We start from the raw sequence: 26,037 nt of genomic DNA, 5'->3' as shown, positions 1-26,037 counted from the left end.
TTTTGGTTTGGGAAGAGCAACAATAGTTAATGACAACAATAGTTAATGATAGTGTTAGTAATGGTAGTCTTTCGTAGACATAGTAGGTGCCACATTAGGAATAGGAGGAGGACGCCTGTATTTGGCAGGTAAGAAAACAGAAGCTTAGAGAGACACAGTATCTTGTTAGTGGCTGAGCTGGAATTAGAGACCAGGTTTGCCAAGTCTATTGTTGTTTCCAAAATACTATACTGTCTCAATCTAGTGTTTGAGATAATGGCTCTGCTTTGGTAATGATATACAAGGATGAGATGTTGGTGTAATATAAAATGAACTCTGGACTCAGTTTACTAAAATGGGGAGTGTGAAAATGATCGACGTGTTTTGGCCAAAAAGCAGGTGAAGGTCAAGTGTGGTATGTTGAACCATTATATTTCACCTCTTTCGCGCAGAATTTTGTGGTTGGGTTGGGATTGTGACATTAGTGGTTCCCAACCGTTCCATTATTTCCTTGTTTACCTGCATGACAACTGGGCGTGCAAATATGGCAAGCTGATGGTCTTGTTCAATATCCATCTGTTTTGTCTTTTACACCTGGGATTGATGTGTTTTTCAGTCAGAGAGATTAAGAACTCAAAAGTTTCTTTTGAGTCAAGTTAAAATATAAGAATCCCATGCTGTTGGAGCTTAAATTTTTTAGTGTAGGAAAGGTGGGACCTACAAATGCGAGACTGTTAAACTGAGAAATAAGTGGGCCCTCTAAATAAATAAACATTTACACTGCACCCAGGGTGTAGTATTCATGCCACGGGTGAAACTGAGTAGGGTACTCGATTAAGAGAGAAGTGTTATCCCTTTCATTTAGAGAGGGGCCTCTTAGAAGAGGTGAGAATTTTTAGGTTCATTTTTCTTTTTTTTTTTTTAAATATGAGAGGAGGAAAACAGAGCTGATGGGGTAGGTTAGGGAATGTGAGAACTAAATACTGAGAATATGAAGTTAAGATTGAGGGACTGGAGGAATGAACTGAACAGAAAATACGGGGAGAATAGACGGTAATCTAGGTTATTTTGTATATATTTGTCTAGCTAAATTCCTATTGCTCTGGAGGTGACTGGGAGCCATTGTGGGGCTTTTTGGGAGAGAAGAAAGTGATTCTGAAGAGCTGGGTAAATCCTTATTTGAGCAGCTGCACGTGTAATTGACGTGAAGGAAATAGTGCCAGAAGTTTGTGAGGAAGATTGATCTACCACTATTTTTGGAGAATTTAGAAAATTTAAATAGACCTACTATTTATGTGAAAGTACTATTTTTATTTTAAAATTGAAATGTCATGTATGAAGGATGAAGCATGTTTTGTACTATTAAACATTGCTTGGTACTCCTAGATTTATTGCAAATTTTCTTTTTCTCTAGGGTTTGGATTCAGGATTTGTTCCTAGTGTTCAAGACTTTGATAAGAAACTTACAGAGGCTGATGCTTACCTACAAATCTTGATAGAACAATTAAAGGTGTGGCATTAGTTTATATATTGAATTGATATAAAGTAGTAAATGTTATTGAGCTTGATTTTTGAGTAAAAACAATTACTTAATATTAATTTACAAACTTTATGTGGTTTTCCAGCACTTTTGAAAGCTGACATTAAAAGATCTGGTGACATTCAAAAATCTTTTATCTCTAATTATTATGGTAAATAGTATATGTATATGTTTCTTTTTTGGTCATTAAAAGTAAATATTTAGACATAATTGGAAGAAAATAAGACAAGCTTAGATTCGTATTCTGTTGAAAAGTTCTACAAAACTGGTAAATTTTGAGTGGCTTGATTTCTATGGCCTGGCTTTTTCCATTTTTGGAGAGTTGGGAGAGGTGATTTCTCTACTTCCTTTATCATTATTGAAATTAATTGTCTCTTTCAATTCCTACCTTAAGATTAATTACAAGCAAAAGTCTTCAAGAAAAAGGAGTGTTGATAAATTTGGATGACAAAGCAGAAAAAACTTAGGTTTGAATTGATATTTTAAGTCCTTAAAAGTCATCTGTTTTCTTTTGCTTGTAATTCTACCAGAGTAATTGATCTTGACTGCTTAAAAGAATTCAGTAGAATTTGACTTGATACAATGCCTTGAAAAAATATGTTATCTTGAAAGTACATGTAAGTCATCCCTGAAAGAAATGTGTTTAAGAACTGAAGGTTGCTTTTCTTTGTTTAGTAAATGTACACAATGTAGTAAAGTGACTTGATACTATAATCATTTTTTTTAATCCTCTAGCTTTTTGATGACAAACTTCAAAACTGCAAAGATGATGAACAGAGAAAGGTAACGTCTATAATCACGATTTTGACTTTAAAATTCTTAAATCCAAGAGCCTTTTGGAGAAATAACAGAAGGACCTCAGTGTTTTGACTACTATAGTAGTACTATTGACCTCTTATGATAGTACTGCCATATAGACTTCAAGGGGAGTTTTCTGGGTGAATTTCTGTTATGGTTTCATAATTAAACAAAAGGGTAAAGTACAAAAATGTAATATGATACCCTTTTTGTAAGTACCACCTTCCTAGGAGTAAATTCTTTCCTCTTCAGGTACATATGTTGCAGGTAGAAAGTTATCTTATTAAATTTACATGTGGCTACTTCAGATATTAATAAACTAACCGGTAAGAATTTTAAGAATAAACAAGAAGCCACAGATGAGGAAACAAAATGAATGTTGCTTTAATTATAGTTCTGCTACTGTTTTCCCCCACTGTGGATTTCTGACAACTACTTTGTAGTTTGAATGTTTTCTTTTTTCAATTAACATTTTTTCTATCGTTAACTAGATTCGTGATGCAGCATCTTTTTTTTTTTTTTTCCATTTCTGTGGACCATAGCCTTGCATTTGGCTCTTTTATACTTGGTAATAGTAGTCATGTTTAACTCACCTTCCATTCTTAGTTTTGGAATTTAACCGTATCATTTTTAAACAACTTAGCTAAGTTTAAGCTAATTCTAAAATAAGCATTTTTAAATGACATAGTAAAATCTATAGAAAAGACAAAACATGTTTTCAGGTAAGGAATAAGAATGTTTTATATTATTCTTACAAATCTTGAATTGAAGCACATGGATTTTATTTGAGGATAAGGTCTGAATTTTTTATTTAAGTGATTTAAATAAAAAAGTATAACAAAAAGTACTCCCTTCCCAACCTGCAAGCACTTGCTTAGAATAGTGAGTACATTTTGGTAAAATTCTTTAAATGACTAACCACTAAGAAACAACTTTGTGTTTCTGATTATTTCTGTGTAAACTTATTTTTTGCAGAAAATTGAAACTCTCAAAGAGACAACAAATGTAAGTTATGTGTCTGATAGACTGTGGCTTTGTATTAGAAAGTACTTTAAAATGTTATTTCTGTTTTAAGCTGCTACTGTTAATAAGAACAATTGAGATTTTAATTTTATGAATTTTTACAGAGTGTTTGAGTTGTATTATTTTCTAGAGGAATTTAAGTGAATAGAATAATCCTGCTAATTGAAATTGGCTGAGTGCCATTTTATCTGTTTCTTGTCTGTTTGGGATCCTTGGATAAAAGGTGTCATTCGTGCACAACACATATATTCTCTTTCTTATAATTAAAATATATTGTGATTCAAGTTTTCTGATGTGGTGACTGCCCTTCTGACATTATGTAATGGGCTACTGATAAGATTTGTACTTTGATAAAAGCTTTTTAAAAACGGGCAAAATAGGGTTCTAGGTTGACCAGTATTTTGGTAAGATCCTTTACTCTCCATAATTCCATCAAAGAATAGACGTTGTAGGAATTTACGGTGGGATTGCCTGCTGTTGATGTAAGAATTTAAGTTCATCAGACTCACATCTGTTTATGTTTGAAGTGTTGAAAACCATTTAGATGTTATTGAGTATAAATTAACAGTTTTATGGCATTTCTTAACAATTCATAGAATTGCTAATGATACCTTCACTATCGGCATGTTAGAACCCACCCAGAAAGGCTATTTCTTGTGTAGTATAGACTTAAACCCTGTACATTTGAACCAGTTTTAATATTTGAAGTTTTAACATCGTATGACCATTTTATTTGGGGCAAGATCCTAAAATCTGTGTTTTGTTTTGATAGAGCATGGTAGAATCAATCAAACACTGCATTGTGTTGCTCCAGATTGCTAAAGTAAGTAAAATTTGCTTTTGATTACTTTGATTTAGTGAGATTTAAAAATTATAATAGCCTTTTTCTTTAATAGCCAAAAAACTCAGTTCTGAAGTATATTACCTTTCTACAGTACATTGTATTGTGCGGTTCCTGGTACTATTGAACACCTATTATGTGTGGACATTACTTTACCAGCATATGCATGTTTTCGATGAGGTAATTTCTGATGGTGTCCAGGAAGGAGGGGGGAGCACATTTGAATGACTCACCCCTTCCTTCTGTTTTATCCGTTATTACTGCTTGGGACAGGGACATATTTTGCAAAACCTTTCACAAAAAAAGTTTTCCTTATGAAAAAGGAATTAAATTTTAGCAGAGTTCTTTTTCTCATCCATAATGAAGTGTATAACAGAGATATTTTTTAAATTGTGTTTGTTAATAGATTTTTTTTCTGGTACTGAACTGCATTAATGAACCACTACTTGAATTGCTCTTCCTTATTCATGAAGTAAAATATGTTTTGAACTATTGTAATGGGTTAAAAATCTCATGTATATTGTCTGCTTTTCTGAAAAATTTTGGTCTATTTAACCTACATATATATTTTTTATTGCCCGATATTTTGAAAAACAAGAATTTTAGTGTTTGAAAATATGAATTAAAAACATTTTTTTCCCTATTATTTCTACCTGACGTGTACTTCTGTATTTCTAACCAGTGGCTAGAAGTGAGTGGACAGCCAATTCAATAGCTAAGTTTGGAGTGTTTGTGTGAGTTTTTAATTACTGGCCTGTTTTATTTATTCAGTTGCATGTATTTGCCCAATAATAGATACTTTTTACCTGGCGTTGTTAATGACACAATAGCATAAGACAATCCATTTGTGCTTAGATAGGAAGGATATTCAGCTTACAAGTTAAAGGCGGGTAATGTCATTTTTTTTGAGGCCAGATTCAGTATTAATGTGTCAGAACTTTAGGGCTTGTGTTTACTTTCTAGGCCTTCTTGACCACTATGCCTGATTTCCTATGTATCTGTCTAAATTTTTCATGTACTTTTGTGGATCAGAATATATTCTAAAGCTCAAAAAATGGAGGATAGGGTTGGAGGCATAACAGCGGTAAGGTTTTTGTTTTCGTTTTTCTTGACTGTGAGATTGCATGGGTGGGTGGGAGCACCTGCAGTTACCCAAAAGCCTATATATAGGTAACCAGTAAACTACGCCAGGCCCGGCGTTTGAGGGAGTCATACTGCCTTCTCTAGAAGAGCTCGTAGCTTTTAGGCCAGTTTGGATGATCTCTACACATCATTCAGGACTTGAGTAGTCGTAAAATAGAGCAGCCTAGCCTCTTTCAGTAGCTCACCTTTTAGCCACTCATCAAGAACATTTTTGGTGTTCTCTTTTTAGTTTGTACCTCCTACTTGTCTATTTTTTTTTTTGGTTTTTTTTTTTTTTTGGAGGAAGATTAGCCCTCAGCTAACTACTGCCAGTCCTCCTCTTTTTGCTGAGGAAGCCTGGCTCTGAGCTAACATCCGTGCCCATCTTCCTCTAGTTTATACGTGGGACGCCTACCACAGCATGGCTGCCAAGCAGTGTCCGCACCTGGGATCCAAGCCAGCGAACCCCGGGCCGCTGAGAAGCGGAACGTGCGAACTTAACCGCTGCGCCACCGGGCCGGCCCCCCTACTTGTCTATTTTATCCCAGGTTGATAAACCTACATTTCAAGGTCATTCTGAATGGGTAACATGGATCAAATAAATGGAGTTTGGCTTTTTTTTTTCTTTTTTTCCTGACCTTGGATAACTTTTTTTGTTTTACTGAGGTTATGATAGTTTACAACATTGTGAAATTTCAGTTGTACATTATTATTTGTCAGTCACCATATAGGTGCGAAGTCTGGCTTTTTAATTTTTTCCAGAAAGAAGTTTTATTGTTGTTAAGTCTTTTTATGTACAGATACATCCCTTAAATTTTTTATGTACCCTATATGAACTCTGTGTATCTTTAAACCTAATTTAAATATAAATGAGACCATACCACTTGCCTGCTCACCCCCCCCCCCCAATGGTTTCCCATCTCCCTTAGAATGGAATCTAAACTCCTCACCATAACGTACATCATCTGAGCCATCACTCGCTTGATCACACCATTCTAACGACATTGGCCTGTTTTCTTTTTCTCAGGCCGGGCATTTTCTGCTTCAGAGATTTGTATTTGCTGTCCCTCTGCCTGGAAGACATTTCCCCCAGGTTTCCAGGGCTCACTCCCTCACTTTATTCAAATTTCTGCCAACATGAAACCACTTTGGAGAGACTTTCCTGACCACTTATCTAAAATCATCTCTGCCTCCCATTAGTTTGTTTTTCTTCATGGCCTTGCATCACTAGCCAAATTTACATAATATCCTGTTTATTGCCTCGCTACACCTGGCTATAATCTCCATGAGGACAGTTGTCTTATTTACCACTTGTATGAGTCTGCTTGGGCTGCCAAAACAAAACACCACAGACTGGGTGGCTTAAAAATAACAGAAATTAATTTTCTCTTGGTTTTGGAGGCTAGAAGTCCAAGATCATGATGATTCTGTTTCTGGTGAGGATTCTCTTCCTGGCTTGTAGATGGCCACCTTCTTGCTGTGTCCTCACATGGCCTTTCCTTGATGCGTGCACACTGAGAAGAGACAGAGAACGTGAGCACTCGCAGGAGACCTCTCTGGTGTCTCATCTTATAAGACACTTAGTGGATCAGGGCTCCTCCCTTGGTACCTTATTTAACCTTAATTTACTTCTCTAGAGGCCCCATATCCAAATATAGCCACACTGGGGGTTAGGGTTTCAATATCTGAAATTTGAGGAGACACAGACATTTCACCCCACAATACTGCTGTATCGTCAGTGCTTAGAACAGTTTCCTGCCGCATAGTAGGCACCTGATAAATAATTGAATTTTGAATGAATTTTTCTAATACGTAATTTTTAACGGTTGCATGGCTAGTATTTCCACTATATGTATGATTTTTTTTTATTTAACTGCTTTTCTGCTGTGCTGTGATGATCACCCTTATAAATTAATCTTTGGGTAAATCTAATCAGTTAACCTGTGATTAAGATAGAAGGTTTTTAAATAATGAGCGACAACATGACATTATCTTTAAAAGCATGGACTCTGGAGCCCAACTGAGGGTTTGAATCTTTGCTGCACCACTTGAGCAAGTTTATTTATCCTCTCTGTGCTTTGGTTTCCTCTTGTATATAAAATGTGGATAGTAATAGAACCTCTACTCTTACTGATAGTGTGAGCCTTAAATGAATTAGTATTTGTAATGCTCTTGGTACCAGGCATATAGAGCAAGTCCTCAATAAGTGTTTATTAAATTTAAAAGAAAATTTAGGGCTGGTCCGGTGGCGCAGCAGTTAAGTGCGCATGTTCCACTTTGGCAGCCCAGGGTCTGCCAGTTCGGATCCCAGGTGCGGACATGGCACCGCTCATCAAGCCATGCTGTGGCAGGGGTCCCACATATAAAGTAGAGGAAGATGGGCACGGATGTTAGCTCAGGCCAGTCTTCCTCAGCAAAAAGAGGAGGATTGGCAGATGTTAACTTGGAGCTGAGCTTCCTCAACAACAACAACAAAAATTTAAGAGGTCTTAAATTTTAAAGCAACACTATCACATGTTGGTACAAATGAGAACTTCCATCTAATACTGATTTGGGAATGTAAGTTGTTATAGCCACTTTGGAGGACTATTCTTCACCGGCATGTTAATAAGATATGGGAATCAGCTTCTTTGAGAGAAATATTGCCATGTGAGAAACCAAACGGATAAAAGAAGAGATAATTTGACATCTATCTTGTTTGGGGTTGATTTAGTATTGGCTGCTTAGACGCAGCTCTAGGTAGAATTTAAGTTCCCTCCAGTTTTTTTCCCCCTAAGGATTGGCACCTGAGCTAAAATCTGTTGCCAATCTTTTTTTTCTTCTTTTTCTCCCCAAAGCCCCCTAGTACATAGTTGTATATTCTAGTTTTAGGTACTTCTGGTTGTGTTATATGGGATGCCACCTCAGCATGGCTTAAGGAGTGATGCCATGTCCGTGCCCAAGATCCGAACCCCGTGAAACCCTGGGCCTCCGAGCATGCGAACTTAACCACTTGGCCACAGGGCTGACCGTGTTCCTTCCAGTTTTGATTCTTTCATTTTAGTTCTCCCAAAAGCTTCCTTACTGCCTAAATAATTAGTGCGTTGATTCCCAAACTTTGCTGTACATTGAAATTACCTGGGAATCTTTAACAGTTCAGATGCCTGGCTCCCACTCCCAAACTTTCTGTTTTAATTGGTATGGGGTATCTCCGGGCATTAGGCCGTTTTAAACTTCCAGGTGATTCTAATGTGCAGCGAAGTTTGGGCACCACTTGTTTAGTGGGGTTTTCAGGTGGACTGTGTTAGCTCAGAAGACTTCACTCTTCCTTTGTACCGTAGATGGAGACAGTCTTCCCCTCATGGGGAACTGCAGAGGAAGTGAGGAGTTGAGGGAAGAGTGGAGCAGAGACCCGCTGCACCTAGGGACTTCACCAGTTCTTCACTGAGATTAGGTGATAGGACTATATGCCACAACTCATAAAAGCAAGTGAAATTAATTTTAATAATGTATTTTATTTAACATAGTATACCAAAATATTACTTCAACATGTACTCAATATAAAAATTCATTAATGAGGTATTTCATATTCTTTTTTTTCTTTTGCTCAAGTCTTCAATATCGTGGGTACACTTTACACCTTTCGCCACATTTCAAGTGCTCAGTACCTATATGTGACTAGTAGCTACCAGACTGAACAGCACAGGTCTAGATTATCCTTTCAGAACTGAGTTATCTAACCATAGATGCTTTTAAAGTAGATTATATAATTAAGTTGTCCTTGGATCCCAGGTTCTCTCCCCAAAACATTTTTCTGCATAAACCTTTTGTTTTCATCAATATTCATTAATTTCTCATCAGGCTTTTTTAAACGGGTTTATTGATATATAAGTTACGTAATGCCATAAAACGCACTCATTTAAAGTGTGCACTTGAATAGTTTTTAGTGTATTTACAAAGTTGTGCAGCTGTCACCATAATCTAATTTTAGCACATTTTATTACCCCCAAAAGAAACACCATACCTATTAGGTAGTCATTTGCTGTACCTCTTTCCCTCATTACCCCTGACCCCATGCCTCTTCTAGTCCCTCGCAACCGCTAATCTACTTTCTGTCTTTAGATTTGCTTATTCTGGATATTTGATATAAAATATTCATACAGTATGTGGTTTTTTGGTGACTGGCTTCTTGCATTTAGCATCATGTTTTCAAGGTTCAGCCATGTATCAGGAGTTAATTCCTTTTCATTGCTGAATAATGTTCCATTGAATAGATATACCACATTTTGTTTATCCATTTGTCAGTTGGTGAACTTTAGGTTGTTTCCACTTTTTGGCTATTATGAATACTGCTGCTGTGAACATTGGCCTGTGTTTTTCTGTGGGTGTATATTTTCATTCCTCTTAAGTATATACGTAGGAGTGGAGTTACTCCACTCTCTGTTTAACTTTTTGAGAAACTGCTAAACTGTTTTCCAAAGCAGTCACACCATTTTACATTGAGACCGACGGTGTGTAATGGTTCCATTTTCGCCACATCCTTACCAACATTTGTGATTGTGTTTTTGATTATAGTCATTCTGGTGGTATCTCACTGTGGTTTTCATTTACATTTTCCTTAGGAATAATGATGTTGAGCATCTTTTCATGTGCTTATAAGCCATTCATATATCTTCTTTGGCGAAATGTCTATGCAGATTCTTTGCCCATTTTGTAATTGGGTTTTTTATCTTATTGAGTTGTAAGAGTGATTTTACATATTCTGGATACCAGTCCTTATCAGATACATGATTTGCAAAATTTTATTTTGTCTTTTTGTTTATTGCTGTATTCCCAGCACCAGGAACTATTCCTTGCACATAGAAAATGTTCAGTGACCTTTTTAAAGTTTAATTGAGGTCATAATAGTTTATAACATGGTGAAATTTGAGTTGTGCATTATTGTTTGTCAGTCACCATACATATGTGCCCCTTATGTCCACCCTCCAGCCCTATTACCCCGCACTTTTTTTTTTTTCTCCTGAGTCTGTGGATTGTCTTTTCACTTTCTTGATAGTGTCCTTAGAAGCATGCATATTACGGGGCCGGCCCTGTGGCACAGCAGTAAGTTCGCATGTTCCACTTTGGCGGCCTGGGGTTTGCCGGTTTGGATCGCGGGTGCAGACCTACGCACTGCTTGTCAAGCCATGTTGTGGCAGGTGTCCCACATATAAAATAGAGGAAGATGGGCATGGATGTGAGCTCAGGGCCAGTCTTCCTCAGCAAAAAGAGGAGGATTGGCAGCAGATGTTAGCTCAGGGCTAATCTTCCTCCAAAAAAAAAGTATGCATATTTAAAATTTTGATGAAGTCCAACTTACCAGTCTTCCATTGCTTGTGCCTTTGATGGCTTATTTGAGAAATCATTGCCTAATCAAAGATCATAAGGATTTATCCCTGAGTTTTCTTCTAAGAGTTTTATAGTTTTTTCCACTTTGAGTTAAATTTTTATGGTGTGAGAGAGGGGTCCAAATTTATTTTTTTGCATGTCATCCCAGCCCCATTTGAGTCTCACAAAACTTGAAATAGAAATTTTCTTTCATCACCTAGTGTGTTTATTTTTTGTTTCATATAATTAGTAAGTGTATAGGTACATAATTAAGAGAATTTTCACTAGACTACGTTGCCTCATTAGAAAGATGGGGATGTATTTCATGTATTTTGTTGGTAGTCACGGTTTTAAAAATACTGGAGTCTGTAATTCTGGTCAGAAGTCTTCCCAAATAATGCGCTGCCGCTGTTTTTGTTCACTGTCCTGTTTCCAGATCTCAGTTATGCTGGTGTGTTCAGAGAAGAGAGTAGCCCCGTTGTGTTAAGGAATGAGAATCAGAAAAACATGTGCTTTAATTTAAGTGAGAAGTAGCATTAGACCCTTTCCTTTGTTTCATTCATGTAATTCATACTGAATTCAGTCAAATCTCTGGTTCAGGAATACCTGAGATTTAGCTTTAGCTGACTCCAATAAAAGGCAACTAGTGGTTTAGTTACAAAAAAATTTTAAGAAGAACAGTGGAAGGAGAGAGGGAGAAAAATGAGTATAAGCCTTTTTAAGTGATGTAAGCCTTTGAAGTTCATGATGGGAATCGATTGATAGTAAGGCATTTAATAGTCTATGGGGTCATGTAGTTTGACTCTGCCTTAAAAAACAAACTACAACAGTAACAAAAATAATAAACACTAAACCCTAATTTAAAATATCCTGGGGCTGGCCCTGTGGCCGAGTGGTCAAGTTCGTGCACTCCGCTTTGCGGCCCAGGGTTTTGCCAATCCAGATTCTGGGCGCGGACATGGCAATGCTCGTCAAGCCATGCTGAGGCGGCATCCCACATGCCACAACTAGAAGGACCCACAACTAAAAATACACACCTTTGTACCGGGGGGCTTTGGAGAGAAGAAGGAAAAAATGACATCTTTAAAATATCCTGTAGATAGTGTACATTATTAATTGAGAACATTTTAGGGAAAAAGTTGTCAGATATTTAAGTTTATTTTAAATTATACCAGAATTAGAAAATGTAATGTGCTATATCAGTAATCTATTGCTGCATAACAGACCACCCCAAAACTGAGTGTCTTAAAATAGCAACAGTGATTTATTTTGCTTACAAATCTGCAATTTGGGTAGGCATTATGATTTGTTTCTGTTCCATGCAGTGGTCACCTATGGTGGCTTGATTGGGATGCCAGAGGATCTACTTTCAAGATAGCTCACTCACATTCCTGGGAACTTTGGCTGGGGGCCTAGGTTCTTCTACATTTGGTCCCCTTCATGACTCTTTGGGCTTTCTCACAGTATGGTGGTTGGGTTTCAAGAAAACAAGATAGAAGTTTGTGGTATTTCCGTGACCTACTCTCAGAAGTGACATATAGTCATTTCTGTTATACTTATTGGTAGAGGTGGTCACAAAGGGCCGTCTAGGTTCAAGGTAGAGCACGTGAACTCTACCTCTTACTGGGGCCATTTTTGGAAAATTTAATCTACCACATGTATATATTTCTAAGAAATTCTTTGAAAAAATCAATTGTATTGTTTAGAAATTAATAGGGGAAAGCTAAAAGTAAATTAAAATATCATCCCACAACAAGCTTTAATTTCTCTGTTTTATTCTCAATAGTTTATTTTCAGCTGTTTCTATTAAGAATTACTGAAACTTTGCATATTTTAAATATATAGTTAATTCAGTTGTACTAGTAAATGGGAAAATTCCAACATGAATTATGTAGATATCAAAATGCAGTTATTCTCAGGGATATGCAAATTCAGTTGTACTAGTAAATGGGAAAATTCCAACATGAATTATATAGATATCAAAATGCAGTTATTCTCAGGGATATGCTGGGTGTCAGAGGTTCCCAAGACCACCCCTGGGTTTGGTGATTTGCTTGGAGGACTCACAGGACACAGTGTGTAGTCATACCCATAGCTACAATTATTACAGCAAAAGGATCCAAAGCTAATTGAGCAAAGGGAAAAGTCACATGGGGCAAAATCCAGAGGAAACTAGGCACAAGCTTCCAAGAGTCCTCTCCCAGTAGAGTCATACAGGATCTGCTTACTTCCTCCAGCAGCAAATCGTGGCAGCACTTTTGAAATGATGTTCACCAGGGGAGCTGTTAGAGACTTGAAACCCAAGGTTTTTATTGGAGGCTTGTGATGCACTCTATACCTAGCACTTACCAAAATTCCAGACTTCCAGAAGGAAAGTAGGTGTTCAGCATAAACCTTATTGTTTCCTTAAACAGTTTAGGCACAGTGAGCTACCCTTAAAGTTAGGGTGGTAGGAACTCTTCTTAAATACGGTTTCCCAGACACCAGCCAAAGGCCAGCTTTGCAGGCAGGCTCTTCTAAGGATAGCCATTTCATGCCTGGTATGTAAATTCTATTCTGCAAATGCACTTAAAATAAATGATCCCCAAATCTTCAAATTGCTTTTGGTTAACTCTTTAATGTAGGTTTCTGAGTAACCTCAGTAGTTAAAGAAAGAAAAAGTTACAGATAAATGAGCTATAACTTGGCCATTATGTTTTAAACCAAGACCAAATATTGGTATTTAACAACACTTGAAAACTTCCTGATAGTATGGCATTAAAACTTTAATCAGTTTTATTTAAATTTAAATATATCGTCTGCATAATACAATATATTTATGGATTATGGTTATGGGAATGAATATGTGTCGATGACTTTCCACCACCACCTTCTTCAAGTACATCTCTGTCTGAATTTTCTCATCTATCCAATGGGGATAATAATAGTGTTGTTGGTGGAATAAATGAATTAACATACATAAAATACCTGCGGGGTAGTAAGTGTTAGCCCTTATATCATCATTCCATGGTTACAGTGATTATGTTTCCTGAAACAAAATCAGACCATCTATTTAGAAAAGTATTAGTATAATTCTGGGGCCAGCAGTCAGAATATGGTAAATTGTGTCTACCCTGAGTTTTTGAGGGTATATGATTGTCATACCATTAAAGTGCAGTAAGAGTTTGGGAGTTGTGAGGAGTTGGCATAATTTACTATAGACTCAAACCCAGAAATATTCAGGGTCTTCGACCTAAGTTAGGATGTCTGCTTCTACTTGTTGGTACCAATGTGACTACACAGTTCAATAGGATATTTCTACAATGAACTTCATTAAATGCCTGTATGAAGATTAATTGCCATGCTGTTAATGTTGATTGTCTTGTAGCCAGTGATGGAATTACATTTGGCTAGGAATGTACAAATGGAATTAAAATCTTAGTGGAAGCAGAGAAATAGTTTTCTAACACTGTTACTTACCTAGTAAAATAAGCTTTCTTAGTAGGGAAGAAAGTACACAAAGAGTTACTTAAATGAAAGAATGAAGTTAATATTTTTAACATTTCTCCTTAAGGACCAGTGTAATGCGGAGAAGCACGCAGATGGAATTATAGTAAGTTTAATCTAATCCTTTTGTTTTCCTTTACTTCTGCAGAGCATTATAACCAGTCATGTCAGGAGAAGCCTGAATTTCTACTCATTTTCAACGCAAATTCCTGTTTCACCTACTCACTGCTTTTTGTTGTTGACTCTTGCAATTTTCCTTGAGCTCCTAAAGATCTTTCAGCAATCATTTGGACGGGAAATGTCAATCTTAAAATTTTTCTAAGTGTGGGTTCAGATTGATTCACTTTGCATGTGTTAACTTGAAGGGTTAATCATGATATGAAAATGCAGCTTTTATGACTAAGGAGTAACTCACAATGCTACATTTCTTGTCAAACTTCTTTTTTTCTCAGATGAAAGCAGATGGGGAGGGGTATAATACTGAAACATATCTTAATCTATTTAAATATGTTTATAGGTTTCTGTTATTTTCTTATCTTTTGTTTTTAGATTTTGTGTATTAGCTATCCTTGCTGCTGTGGTGTATACTTCATCTTTGTTGGAACAAGTTGCAAGATGAATTCTTTGACTTACAGTCATTGTCTGTTTTTCTCCTCCTTGGCATTTTACTAATTCCCTTATATTCAACTTGCCTTGTAAAAGAAAAGAAAATTGTCTTATTAGTACTTCCCAGCTGGAAATTTTTGAGCTACCCTAGTTTGATGGTAACCAACCAACTTCTGTTGAGACTGTATTTCGGAAGCAGGAGGCAGCCTCTCTTTTTTGTCCTGAGACTTTATAAATGCCAGCTTCTCTGAGATATGGAAACTCATTTGTAAATCTTCAAAACCATCTCAGGATTATACTTGAAAAGATGTGCATGTTGTCTTTATATTTGTTTTAAAATTAAAACAAAGAAGTTAAGTATGTTGTTTGCATATTTCTTAAGAAAACAGAGAGATGGAAAACATTTTTTAAATTGGAGTTAAACACATTGGAATTTTTATTTCTCTTCTCACAGTGTGAGTTCAAAGTTTGAGCCATGGTGATGTCATACAATTATGTGGTATAAATACAGTCTAATCTAATCTATTTTTTCCTGAGATAAAGAAAATCTATGGGCAATTATTTTTATCTCTTTCCCTCAAAGCAAAAGTGTACTTTTTATGATGTTAAAAAATAGGGGCCGGCCTGGTGGCGCAGCAGTTAAGTGCGCACGTTCTGCTTCTCAGCTGCCTGGGGTTCACAGGTTTGGATCCCAGGTGTGGACATGCTGCTGCTTTGCAAAAGCCATGCTGTGGTAGGCATCCCACGTATAAAGTAGAGGAAGATGGGCACCGATGGTAGCTCAGGGCCAGTCTTCCTCAGCAAAAAGAGGAGGATTGGCAAATCTTAGCTCAGGGCTAATCTTCCTCAAAAAAAAAGGCTCTGAGCTAACATCTATTGCCAATCTTTCTTTTTTTTTTCCTTCTTCTCCCCAAAGTCCCCCAGTATATAGTTGTATATTCTAGTTGTAGGTCCTTGTAGTTGTGGGATGTGGGATGCTACCTCAACATGCTTGATGAGTGGTACCACATCGGTGCCCAGGATCCGAACCAGTGAAAGCCTGGGCCGCCGAGTGGAGCGCTCATACTTAACCACTCAAGCAACCCCCTCCCAATCCTTGAAAACCTTACCCACTTCACTTTACTAGGTTTTGGATTATTGATGATTATTTTCAGAGTTTCTTCTCTAAGTGTCCTTTACTTTCCAATCAGAATATTTATGGTAGGTGGACTATTGTAGTGACGAGAATCAGAGTTCTTATGTTCAAATCACTTGATTTAAGAGATCTGATTTAATTTTAGAATACTTATGCAGAGAGAGGGTTAAAAATTTTTTTTTTTTAATTTAGACTTTAAAATGTGAATGCTACAAAAACTTTACCATTATCTCAGATTCCATTGTTAGGCACTTTTAAATTTTTACAAATGCTTTTTGGGTTCATTCATCAGCAAAGTATTTCTCTTTTAATTCTGTTTCAGTACTTGCTATAAGCTCTACCTAATATATATTTGAAGTTTAGTTTTCCAAATCAAAGAAAGCTTAATAACTTTCTATTTCTTGGGTTTTGTCCAGTATAGTCTTCTATGGTGATTTAAACTTTACTCTGGCAAAGACCTTGGTTTAAAATCCCCTCTCCTCCAAATACAAATGCTTCATGCAGTCTTGTTTTTAAAATGCCATCATGCTGGCAGAGTCCTATCTTGGCTTGGAATCACAGAAACCCAGCCATTTTTTTCTCTAAAATTGCAGCTACATGTTTGAGTACTTTTTTCTTCTAAATGCTCAAAAAAGAAAAAAGAAAAAAAAACCTTCTTCCCCACACCCCCCAGTGAGAAGATACATCTCTGCCTTTAGTGACCGGAAAACTAGATGCCTATACTGTGCAATACACAGTGATGGACGGTGGCAGTAGTATAGGATGGAAGGGTAAGATCCCAGTGGTGCAGGTGCATTAGCTCGTCATAGGTATGATGTTTGTTAACCCCAAAGCAGGAGAGAGCACTTCCCTGTTTTTGGTGGAAAAACAGTATTTGTGGTGAATTAAGAACTTGAGAAGCACTGGCTTGAATTGAGAGCTTATTTTTCTAGCTTCCTGAAATCTTCCCATACCATTTTACGACTGTTTCCAAGTTTTCCCATTTAGCTTTACCTTCCTATATGGCAGAAGTTCATTCATTTTCCCTCCTTACTATGCCTTTTTCAAAAATAAGAAATGCTCAGACTTCTGTTTAGAAAAGGCGTTTTATTTCTTCTTTGTATTTTGACCAGTGTATCTGTATAGCTACCCTCATGACTTTGCTGTCAGGAATGTGGGCTTTTCATACATTTACGTGGGTCAGCGCTAGAAGGGCATTTAATTAAAAATAACTATACTGTGTTTTTTTGTTTTTTGTTTTTTTTTAAATCTCAGAGTACTATTAATCCTGTAGATGCAATATATCAACCTAGTCCCTTGGAACCTGTGATTAACACAATGCCTTCCCAGACTGCCTTACCTCCAGGTATAGTATTTTGAAAAATGTTTCACAGATTCATTTATGAGAAAAAACTTAATTTGTATGGCTGTTGTAGTAATCTCGAAGGGCTTTTTTTTTTTTTATAATAAGTAAAAGGAATAAAAAAAATAATAGAGGCAAAAATGAACTGGAAAAAGATGATAGTATTTTTGGTATTTGGACTTTCTAAGTACAAGGAAAGGGCTTTTGGTTTTCAAAGTGAAATGGAAGACAAACACGGTTACTAAGACTTGGATTAGGTAGTAGGACAGAATCCTATGACCCAGGATTCATGACTACCAAGGAGAACTTAATATACCTTGATCTGCCAGAAGGTAATCCAGGAATGTTCTATTTGGGGGTATTCTTTATAGCTCTCAACAGTATAAATGGTTTCTTCGTGGTGGACTTTAAGAAAATGAGAACGGGAAGAATGGAATTTGTGATGCCTACTGATTAGATAGACGTGTATTTTTAAGTAGAGAGTAATAAACAGTATTTTTTAAAAACTGGTAAAGGAGGGCTTAGGACCACACCCAGTGACACTGGTTCCTTTTACTTTTTTGCTGCATCTAACATTTATGTTCTCAGTGATGATGTAGTTGTCAGAAATTGTACTGGAAAAAAGGAAATCCTTTTTAAAAATGCTTGTTTACAAGTATGTGAAATCCTTTCGTGACTTTTCACTCCTTAGAATGAGCTTAATATCTCTCACGGGGCTAAAGAGGAGATACTGTGCCCATTTCAGATTTTGTGTAGTGAGATGCTTGGAAACACTTTGCCATGAGAAGCTTTTGCTGGTTTTACAGAGCAGTGGTACTGAGGTATTGGCCTTCCATGACTGGTTTCTTCATATCCTGCCCAGTGTCTTAGTACTTGGTAGCAAATCATTGAGTTGAATGGGGATAGGAGGTCAGAAAGAAGGAGTAGCATAGAACTTGATTTAATGCAGTATAGTTTCAAAATTTTGAATCCCACAGCACTGCAGATAACAGAGTTGTGTTTGGGCTGTTTCTGTAACTTATTTCACGTCTTTACATCTCCTAGAACCTGCTCAGTTGTGCAAGTCAGAGCAGCGTCCATCTTCTCTACCAGTTGGACCTGTATTAGCTACCTTGGGACATCATCAGACTCCGACACCAAATAGTACAGGTACAGATTTGTGTATTTTCTTTACTTCTCATTACTCCCTGTTTACATTTAAGATTTGTGTTTGATTACTGATGAGAAAAAGATTGAAGAAATGTCTTGTGTATTTCTGTTGGAGATATCATAGTTTTACCATTACAATAGCATAATTTACCACTTCCATTCATGAAGTGGTTAACTTTGTGATTGAACCAGAACCTTTAGTAATAATTATAATTTAAATAAAATAAAATATTGCACGATTTTGTTCATTCGTTTACCCTAAGATTTATTTTGAAGATCTCTATTGACTTTTTAAGAAAATTTGCTCATTTTAGACTTGTATACTTTCTTAGTATAAAAGGATCAGACAGTGCAAAAGTATAGAGAGCAAAAGCTGAAAGTCCTCTTTACTCTTCCCTCTGTCATTGCATACATGTATGTACATATATACCTATATTGTGTACTTTCATTGTTGTTTTTGTTTTAACCTAAATAAGATGATGGGTTTCTGTGACTTTTCATTTAACAGAGAACGTTTAGAGTTACATTTAGGTCTACAACATTCTTTTTACAGCTGCCTGAGCAGGTATGACCTGTTTTTCCACTGATGGACATTTAGGTTGTTTCCAGTAATTTCCTATTATAAGCAGTACTTCAGGATAGCAACTTTTGGCACATGTGTATTTCTTTAAGATAGATTTATCAATCTTTCACATCTTTGCCAATTTTATAGGCAAAAAAGGTTACTTCATTTTAATTTGCATTTTCTTAATTTGTTTAGACATATACTCCTTATTTTTTGCTCTAATTTACAAAGATATCAATGTTAGTAGTAGATTTATTTCTTGTTTTAAAACTAATTAGATTTACTTTGAGTTACCTGTGGAACCAAAGGAAATGGAAGCAGTTAGTGCTTTGTCCCTGTTACACCTGGAGGCCAAAACCGAAACCAAAACCACTCTGGAGGAGACGGGAGATCAGCTCCTGCTGGTGCCCCACAGAACTCCTTCCTGGGCAGGAATTTTATTGATTGAAAAATTAACTTGTGATTTTAGCCCATTTTGAAATTTGAATTTTTACTAGGTACTGATGCTGTTACTGTGGTCTTTAATGTTTAACAGCATGGGCAGATGTCTTCTGGATTTTGAAAGAAAGAAAGCAACATTGCTCTCTTATTTGAAGCTCTTGGGAAAATGCTGATATTTAAATAATGAGCAATGATGAGCAATTTAAATAATGACGTTGAAATATTTTGGCTGACTTTTTTTTATATTTCATTACCATATCACCTCTTGTTCAATTTAAAAACAATACTTGTGTTTTATTTTGTTTTGATAAACAGGGATTATGTCAGTTTTAAAACAGCCAAAATTTGTTTTTTTGGAGATACACAAAACTATTATGAACTTTGAAAAAGTGACTGTTCTTCCTTAGTAATTTAACTTTAGGATAATTAATTAGTTATAAATAATAGTAATTTAGGATAAATTCTTTCAGAAATACATTTTAGAATAGGTGGATTTAAAGAAATTTTAAAAATTGTCAGTATCTAATTTATGTCTTATGTGATTTTTCAACCTGATTTCTTGATCTTCTCCACCTTTCTTTCCTTCACCTCTCTCACTAATACAGAAAAGAAATAAAGGAACAACTGAGCAAAAAAATAATACTGTTTGCTCTCTTAAGGGAAACTCAGTTCTTTTGTTTGCAGTTCTCATTCAAACTCATTTTCTTCTTGGACACGTTTTCAATTATGTGATCACCTGGAGTATTTACATGTTACTTAATCATCTGTAATTCTTTGGTCTTTTCCCCCCATTTTAATAATAGAAAGTTCTTTCCCATCTTATTGCTGCTACTGGCGGGAAAAAATAAAAGAGAATTTAAAGTTATTTGCTAAAATGAACTATCTTTGGAATTTCCACAATAAGCATTACCTTTTTAAAGGTGGCAAACATTTTGTCTTAGATTTCAAAAATATCTTTGTGAACCTGGCAACTTTGTGAACCTGGCAACGTGGCAGGTGGATGTGTTCTTTCCCTAACTATGGAACCGTAAACACAGGAATGGGCTCAAAATCCATGAGTGGCTCTGCATTCATTTTTATTGCTACAATTCTCAATTTATTCTAGAACTGTGGCAAGCAGTGACTTAAATTTAATCTCCACCAGGCATAACAGTGTGGCATAAATTGCCTAAGAGCCCTCAGATGCTCAGTAAACACTTGTTAAATTGATCTCAATGCTCCATTGTTCTGTTTGATACTTTTATTGTTATTACTTTATTGCTAGACAGTGAACCAAATGATTGTCACAGAGATTAGAGGGTAGTCTGCTTTCTTTGGATCTCTGTTAATTTTCGTTTCCTTAGTTAGATTGTTTAGGAGTAGAAAGATGTTCCTCCAAGTCCTTTCTTGTTCCACAGTCTCCCTTTAGTAGCCCTCTATTTTCTCTGCCTTTGAGCCCCAGGCAGCTGACTTCGATTTAGGCGGAAAAGAAATAAGGGGGTGGGATGGTGAATGCTCAGGGCTTTGTGCAGAGCTTCTGTGTTTTCATATGACTGCCAGAACATACTGACTAATATGAATGTGATATCTTGAACGATATTTTAATGTTCTTTCCATCTTGCATTCCCATTGGCTCACTGCTACTTTTTTTAGGATCTATAGTGTAAAACAAGAGCCCTGGCTTCCCAGTGGTACTGTGAACCTGATATTGGTATCTGTTGTGGGACTTCCAACACCAGAACTTACTTACACACTGTGATTGTAATCAAAAGAGCTCCCTTCCTAATATTAAAGATAATTATAGAATGGGAACATAGCATTTTTTCATTTATCTAACAGACTATATCCCATTCTATAACATGATTTACCTTTTTCTTTTCTAGTTTAAATGTTGAATTTCTTTACATATAATGTAGGGACTTCTACCAACTTAACTTAACTCTTTCTTGATTTTAGAAAGGTCTGCTCTAACCCCATCTCCCTCATTTCTTCCTTTCTATTACCAACATTGTCTCCGAATTAAAAACCTTTTAACTTCCTAGGCAGTGGGCACTCACCACCTAGTAGCAGTCTTACTTCTCCAAGCCATGTCAACTTGTCTCCAAATACAGTCCCAGAGTTCTCTTATTCCAGCAGTGAAGATGAATTCTATGATGCTGATGAATTCCATCAAAGTGGCTCATCCCCAAAGCGCTTAATAGAGTAAGTAGATGAACTAAGTATATATTTAAACAACTCTCCTCTGATTTTTGAGAATGTTGTTAATGACAGACTCCCTTATAAGTTGTTATTTGGCAAAAACAAAAAAGACAGCTTATTTTTAATTGGCTTATTGAGCAAAGCCAGTTCTGTGAGAATGTTGATTTTACTCCTGACTTAATTGAAATGGAATAAATTAACATCAGCTATAGTGATATGCCAGTATCGTTCATTGCACTCGGGGCATTATTTCTGTAGCACCAACATTAGGAGGGGGTCAAATGAGAGTGTGTAAGCTAGGAAGTATTATACAAATAAGAGGTTATTGTTACTTGTTTTTATATTAGAGTGGAGATAGTCAACACCTATAAGCCGGGCACTACACAAAGGACCCAGTCCCTGCCCTCAGGGAACTTACAGTCTGTCAGAGGAACAGACAGACATTTGTAATCCAGTGGGATCCATGCGATGGTAAGAATAAGCAGAGACAGATGCCGTGGGAACATTTTGAAGTCTGAGAAGTCAGGGGACTCACAGAAGTGCTGAGAGGAAATGTGGTTGCAAAGAGAGAACAGACACCAGAGTGAGGAGGAGGGAGAAATGGAAATGTTCTCAGGAGCTGGAACCCTGTTAAGAGAGGCCTCGGGGCCAGGGGAGCTTGGTTTCTTTGGAGAACTGTAAGGTTGAGTGTGGCTGTAGCCTAAGTTGTGGGGAGTGGTTTAAAAAAAAGGTACAGAAGAGGTTGACAAGGGCCAGGTGGGGGGAGAGTCCATTGGCCTTTTACGAATTTTGAACATTTTCTCATGAGTGATGGCAGTTGCTTTTCAGGTCTGGATTTTAGAAAAATAGATTTGCCTAAATTGTATAATAGAATTGAATGCAGTGGAGCTGCGTTAGAGATAGGGAGACCAGCTGGACCCAGGTAGTGAGTTGAGAAATGTTGATCACCTGAGCTAAGGCAATAACATGGGAATGGAGGGACGTGTGGGTTCCAGAGATAGCGAGCAGGCAGATTCTGACAGATATTGGTGATAGGTTTTCCCTCATTAGAAAACATTTGACCTATTTTATACCATCGAATCAAAGCTAGATGTGTACCATTGTACAGAAAAGGCTTTTACGTTTAAGTCATTTACATGATAGCCGATAAGCAAAATACTTGTTAGCCCTACTGGCATATAGGTTGCTGTGGTTAAGACTTCGGATTTTAGAATCTTAGAAAGAATAGGTTCTAAATCTGTTTTGCTATAAAGGTGTATGACCTTGGTCAAGTTGTTTAACGTGTGTAATTCTCAGTTTCCTCATTTGTCAAATGAGGATAATAATAGTTTCAACTTCAAAGAGTCATTGTGAATATTTAAATGAGAATGTCAGTCAAATGCTTAATATAGTGTCTGGCATGTAATAGGCACTGAAATGGTAGTTATCGTAGAAAGCAAATTAATATTTATTTACTTTAATGTTACTTGTATTTGTTGAGGTATAGTTGGCTTAGTTTTTTTGGGTATTTTTTCCAACTCTTCTGCTTTCTCAGGAGTTGGTACTGTTGTTATAGCTTGGGGTTTGCTTTGTAAGACAGTACAAAGTTAGAAATAATTATATGTGAATTTGCAAGTTTACTACCCTCAGCCAGTCCTTACATCTTGAACCTGGGTTATTTTAAATAAGAAATACTGTGTAGGACTCTAGTTTTCTTAAGCGTACACGTGAACTGAGAAATGCAGTATTCATATATAATGGCATCATAACTGCTCAGAATCTCAAAATTTATAAAGACAATGACTGTATTGGTTCAGGGAGTTTTGTGACTTCATGGATCAAAATCTGCTTTTGAATGTGGGCAAAAGTGAAAGATGTGTGATCTCGGTGAAAACATACTGTTAAGACATGAGACTTGAGTTAAGGAGGAGAGGTTTGAACCCACTACTCAAGAAGGCCAGTGTAGCAGAAAGGTTTGGTTTAGCATGTTGGTTTCTCGGAGTTATATGTGGGGAAATAAACTATTGAGAAACCATTATTAGCAATTTGCCAATAAAAATTTCACTTTCATTTTTTAAAATGTTTTTTTATGGTAGTGGGGTTAAAAGAAAATAAGCATTTGGAAGAAAATTCCAAAGTAAAGGTTATTATTGATTTTTGAATTTTTCAATCTTTGTTTTATTTAAACTGAAGTAAGCACAGTCTTTTATGCTGAACATTAGCTGTTACTCTAAACGACGTACAATTAAATATCAAAATGGGCTCATCTGTCTGTCCCCTGGAAACATGTATCTCTATTCAGTAAAAGCCTGGTAAGACGTCGTTAGCCTCCTTTCAGGGGTTCTCCCGAAATTTTTATTAAATGGAAAATTTAAAAATGCTTACCTGTTATGCCTGAAATAGGTGTGTCACAAAGTCACCTACAGGCTCAGAGGCTTTTCTCTTTTCTCTTCCTTAAGACCTTTCTTCTCTGCTCTCCCAGTACCCATCCCATGACAAATACACAGTTCCTGAGCCTCCATTTGAAAGGATCCAGAGTTAAGTTCTGTGCCCAACTGACCTGCTCTGGATTTCTTTTCTTCCTCACTTTCAAGCTTTTATGCCCTAATCCAGATTGCCAAACTGGTAGGAACTGGCAGATGTTTTATTTGGCTAGCTCAGTGTTTGTTGACCTATTTGGTGGTGGTTGTTACTGTTTAAATGGGCCTTTAAATCCCTTCAAATTGAGCATTCTGGCTCCAGGTCTCATAACTGGCCTGTTCACATGTTGATGTGTTCTGTCTGGCCTCTGTAGGCATTGAACTTGTGACACCTGCTGGTCATCAACTGCTACAGTAGTTTTCTAACTCTCAGGGCAAGTTTCTATCTACTGTTTCACTCTCTGAAGGAAGAGAACTTGAAAGCTTGAGTTCAAGTTCTTTAACTGTTCAGTTTCTAGAGACATGTAATGACAGCTTCTGTGTGAACTGTGTTATTGAGCAGTATGGTTTTACACCTTTAGTAACTAGATGAAAGTGCAGATTAGAAAGAACTTGTGCTTTGTAGCCAGATAAACGTTTGAAATGGCTCCACTACTTACCAGCTTTGTGACCTCGGACCAGTCACTGTACCTCTGGGCATCTCTGTATAAGAATCACCACGTTAGAGGGAGATGGACATGGATGTTAGCTTGGGGCCAGTCTTCCTCAGCAAAAAGAGGAGGAGTGGCAGCAGTTAGCTCAGGGCTAATCTTCCTTAAAAAAAAAAAAAAAAAAAATCATCATGTTGACCTTGTGAGCTGTTATGGAGGTTGGATTGTTTGGGAGACACATACAGTGTTTGGCACATACTAGGTGCTCCATAAGACTGTGGATTCTGTTATTATAATTAAGTTTAGAGCTTTAAATTCTTTATTTATGATCTTATGATTAAATTCTATACAAGTTAGCACATTGCAGATACATGTTTCCTCTAAGCATATTATTTTTGTCACTGTTGCTATTGTTTTTTGACTATTTTCTTGAAATGCTTTGTCCTGAACAAGATAAATTATGAAATGGATAAATGAGAATTTATCCCATTTTTTCCCCCATTTTGAGCTTTATTGAGCATTTCCCTTGGCCCAGAAACGGTTCCTACTCTGAATAAGGAGGAACAGCACAGCATAAACAGATCTGACCTGTGGAATTGCATCTAAAAGAAGATACACGTTTTAAGGGATTTGGCAAACTACGTTTAAATTAGAATACGTAGTATGTTTCACAGCTATAAATTTGTAATAAAAAACTGATTATTATGTGTATATCATTCTATAAATATCTGCAGTGTGAGAAATTTTGTTTCTATTTTTACACTTAATAAGTAAACTGTAAGCCTTTGATTAATATACAAATACTAATCCTGGGTAAATTATGATCACAGATATAATAATATAATAGAGGAAGCTTTCTTTAGACCCCGTTAACCAGTTCATAATACTAGTGCCTTAAATTTGCTTGTAAAAAATAATATGCTTTTTTATTTTGTAATTTCGAACAGTTTTTTAGTGACTGGGAAGAGTCAGTACCAGTGTGGGCTTTTACCAAAGGATCTCAAAAATACAGATGCATCTTTCTAAGACAGTAAGAGACTTGCCATTTTTGAGGTTCTGCAAATTGTTGCCAAGAATTATGACGTATCTATTTATGCAAAGTAACAAAATCAGAAAACGAGCTCTGGTTTTAAACTTAGATGCAAAGGCAAAATCTTAGTAGTTTTTGGTGACCTTTCAACATGGCTTGGTTGAGCACACGCTATGTAGAAAGCCTAAGATGAGACCTAGTCATCATCAGACTTCATAGTTCACAGTCTCGGAAGGTGCCAGGGAGAGAGCTGGAAAGCATATCTACGTATGTATGTAACCAGCTAACTGTAGCAGTCTGGTTTGTTTCTGTCAGTTATCTGCATATATTGGTTTTAAGTCGCTTTGTTGGTTAATGTCTTACTGTGATTCCAAATTGCTTTCTTAAAAGGCTCAAGGTAATTAATG

At 36.5% G+C, this 26,037-nt stretch overlaps 1 protein-coding gene across 25 annotated transcripts in view; it reads left to right on the top strand.

Moving 5' to 3' along the window:
- The window catches only part of OSBPL9 (oxysterol binding protein like 9), a 156,064-nt gene that overhangs the window by 113,928 nt on the left and 16,099 nt on the right, over window positions 1–26,037 (top strand). For 11 of the 25 annotated variants that reach the window (XR_011537364.1, XM_070609651.1, XM_070609672.1 and 8 more), the window contains 7 exons: window positions 1,394–1,489; window positions 2,255–2,302; window positions 3,293–3,322; window positions 4,113–4,163; window positions 17,131–17,221; window positions 18,263–18,367; window positions 21,395–21,554. Coding sequence is in view for 23 of the 25 variants with exons in the window: in XM_070609651.1 (XP_070465752.1) it covers window positions 1,394–1,489; window positions 2,255–2,302; window positions 3,293–3,322; window positions 4,113–4,163; window positions 17,131–17,221; window positions 18,263–18,367; window positions 21,395–21,554 (581 nt within the window). In the remaining 2 variants the exon portion in view is untranslated. Of the gene's footprint in view, window positions 1–1,393; window positions 1,490–2,254; window positions 2,303–3,292; window positions 3,323–4,112; window positions 4,164–5,698; window positions 5,852–14,202; window positions 14,242–17,130; window positions 17,222–18,262; window positions 18,368–21,394; window positions 21,555–26,037 lie in introns of those variants that run through there. The other 14 variants (XR_011537365.1, XM_008519624.2, XM_070609650.1 and 11 more) reach the window with 4 other exon arrangements.

The sequence above is a fragment of the Equus przewalskii genome, chromosome 2, assembly GCF_037783145.1.
Source record: "Equus przewalskii isolate Varuska chromosome 2, EquPr2, whole genome shotgun sequence".
NCBI lineage: Eukaryota > Metazoa > Chordata > Mammalia > Perissodactyla > Equidae > Equus > Equus przewalskii.
Note: the sequence above shows the minus strand (reverse complement) of the source record. Positions and strands in the feature narration are given on the sequence as shown.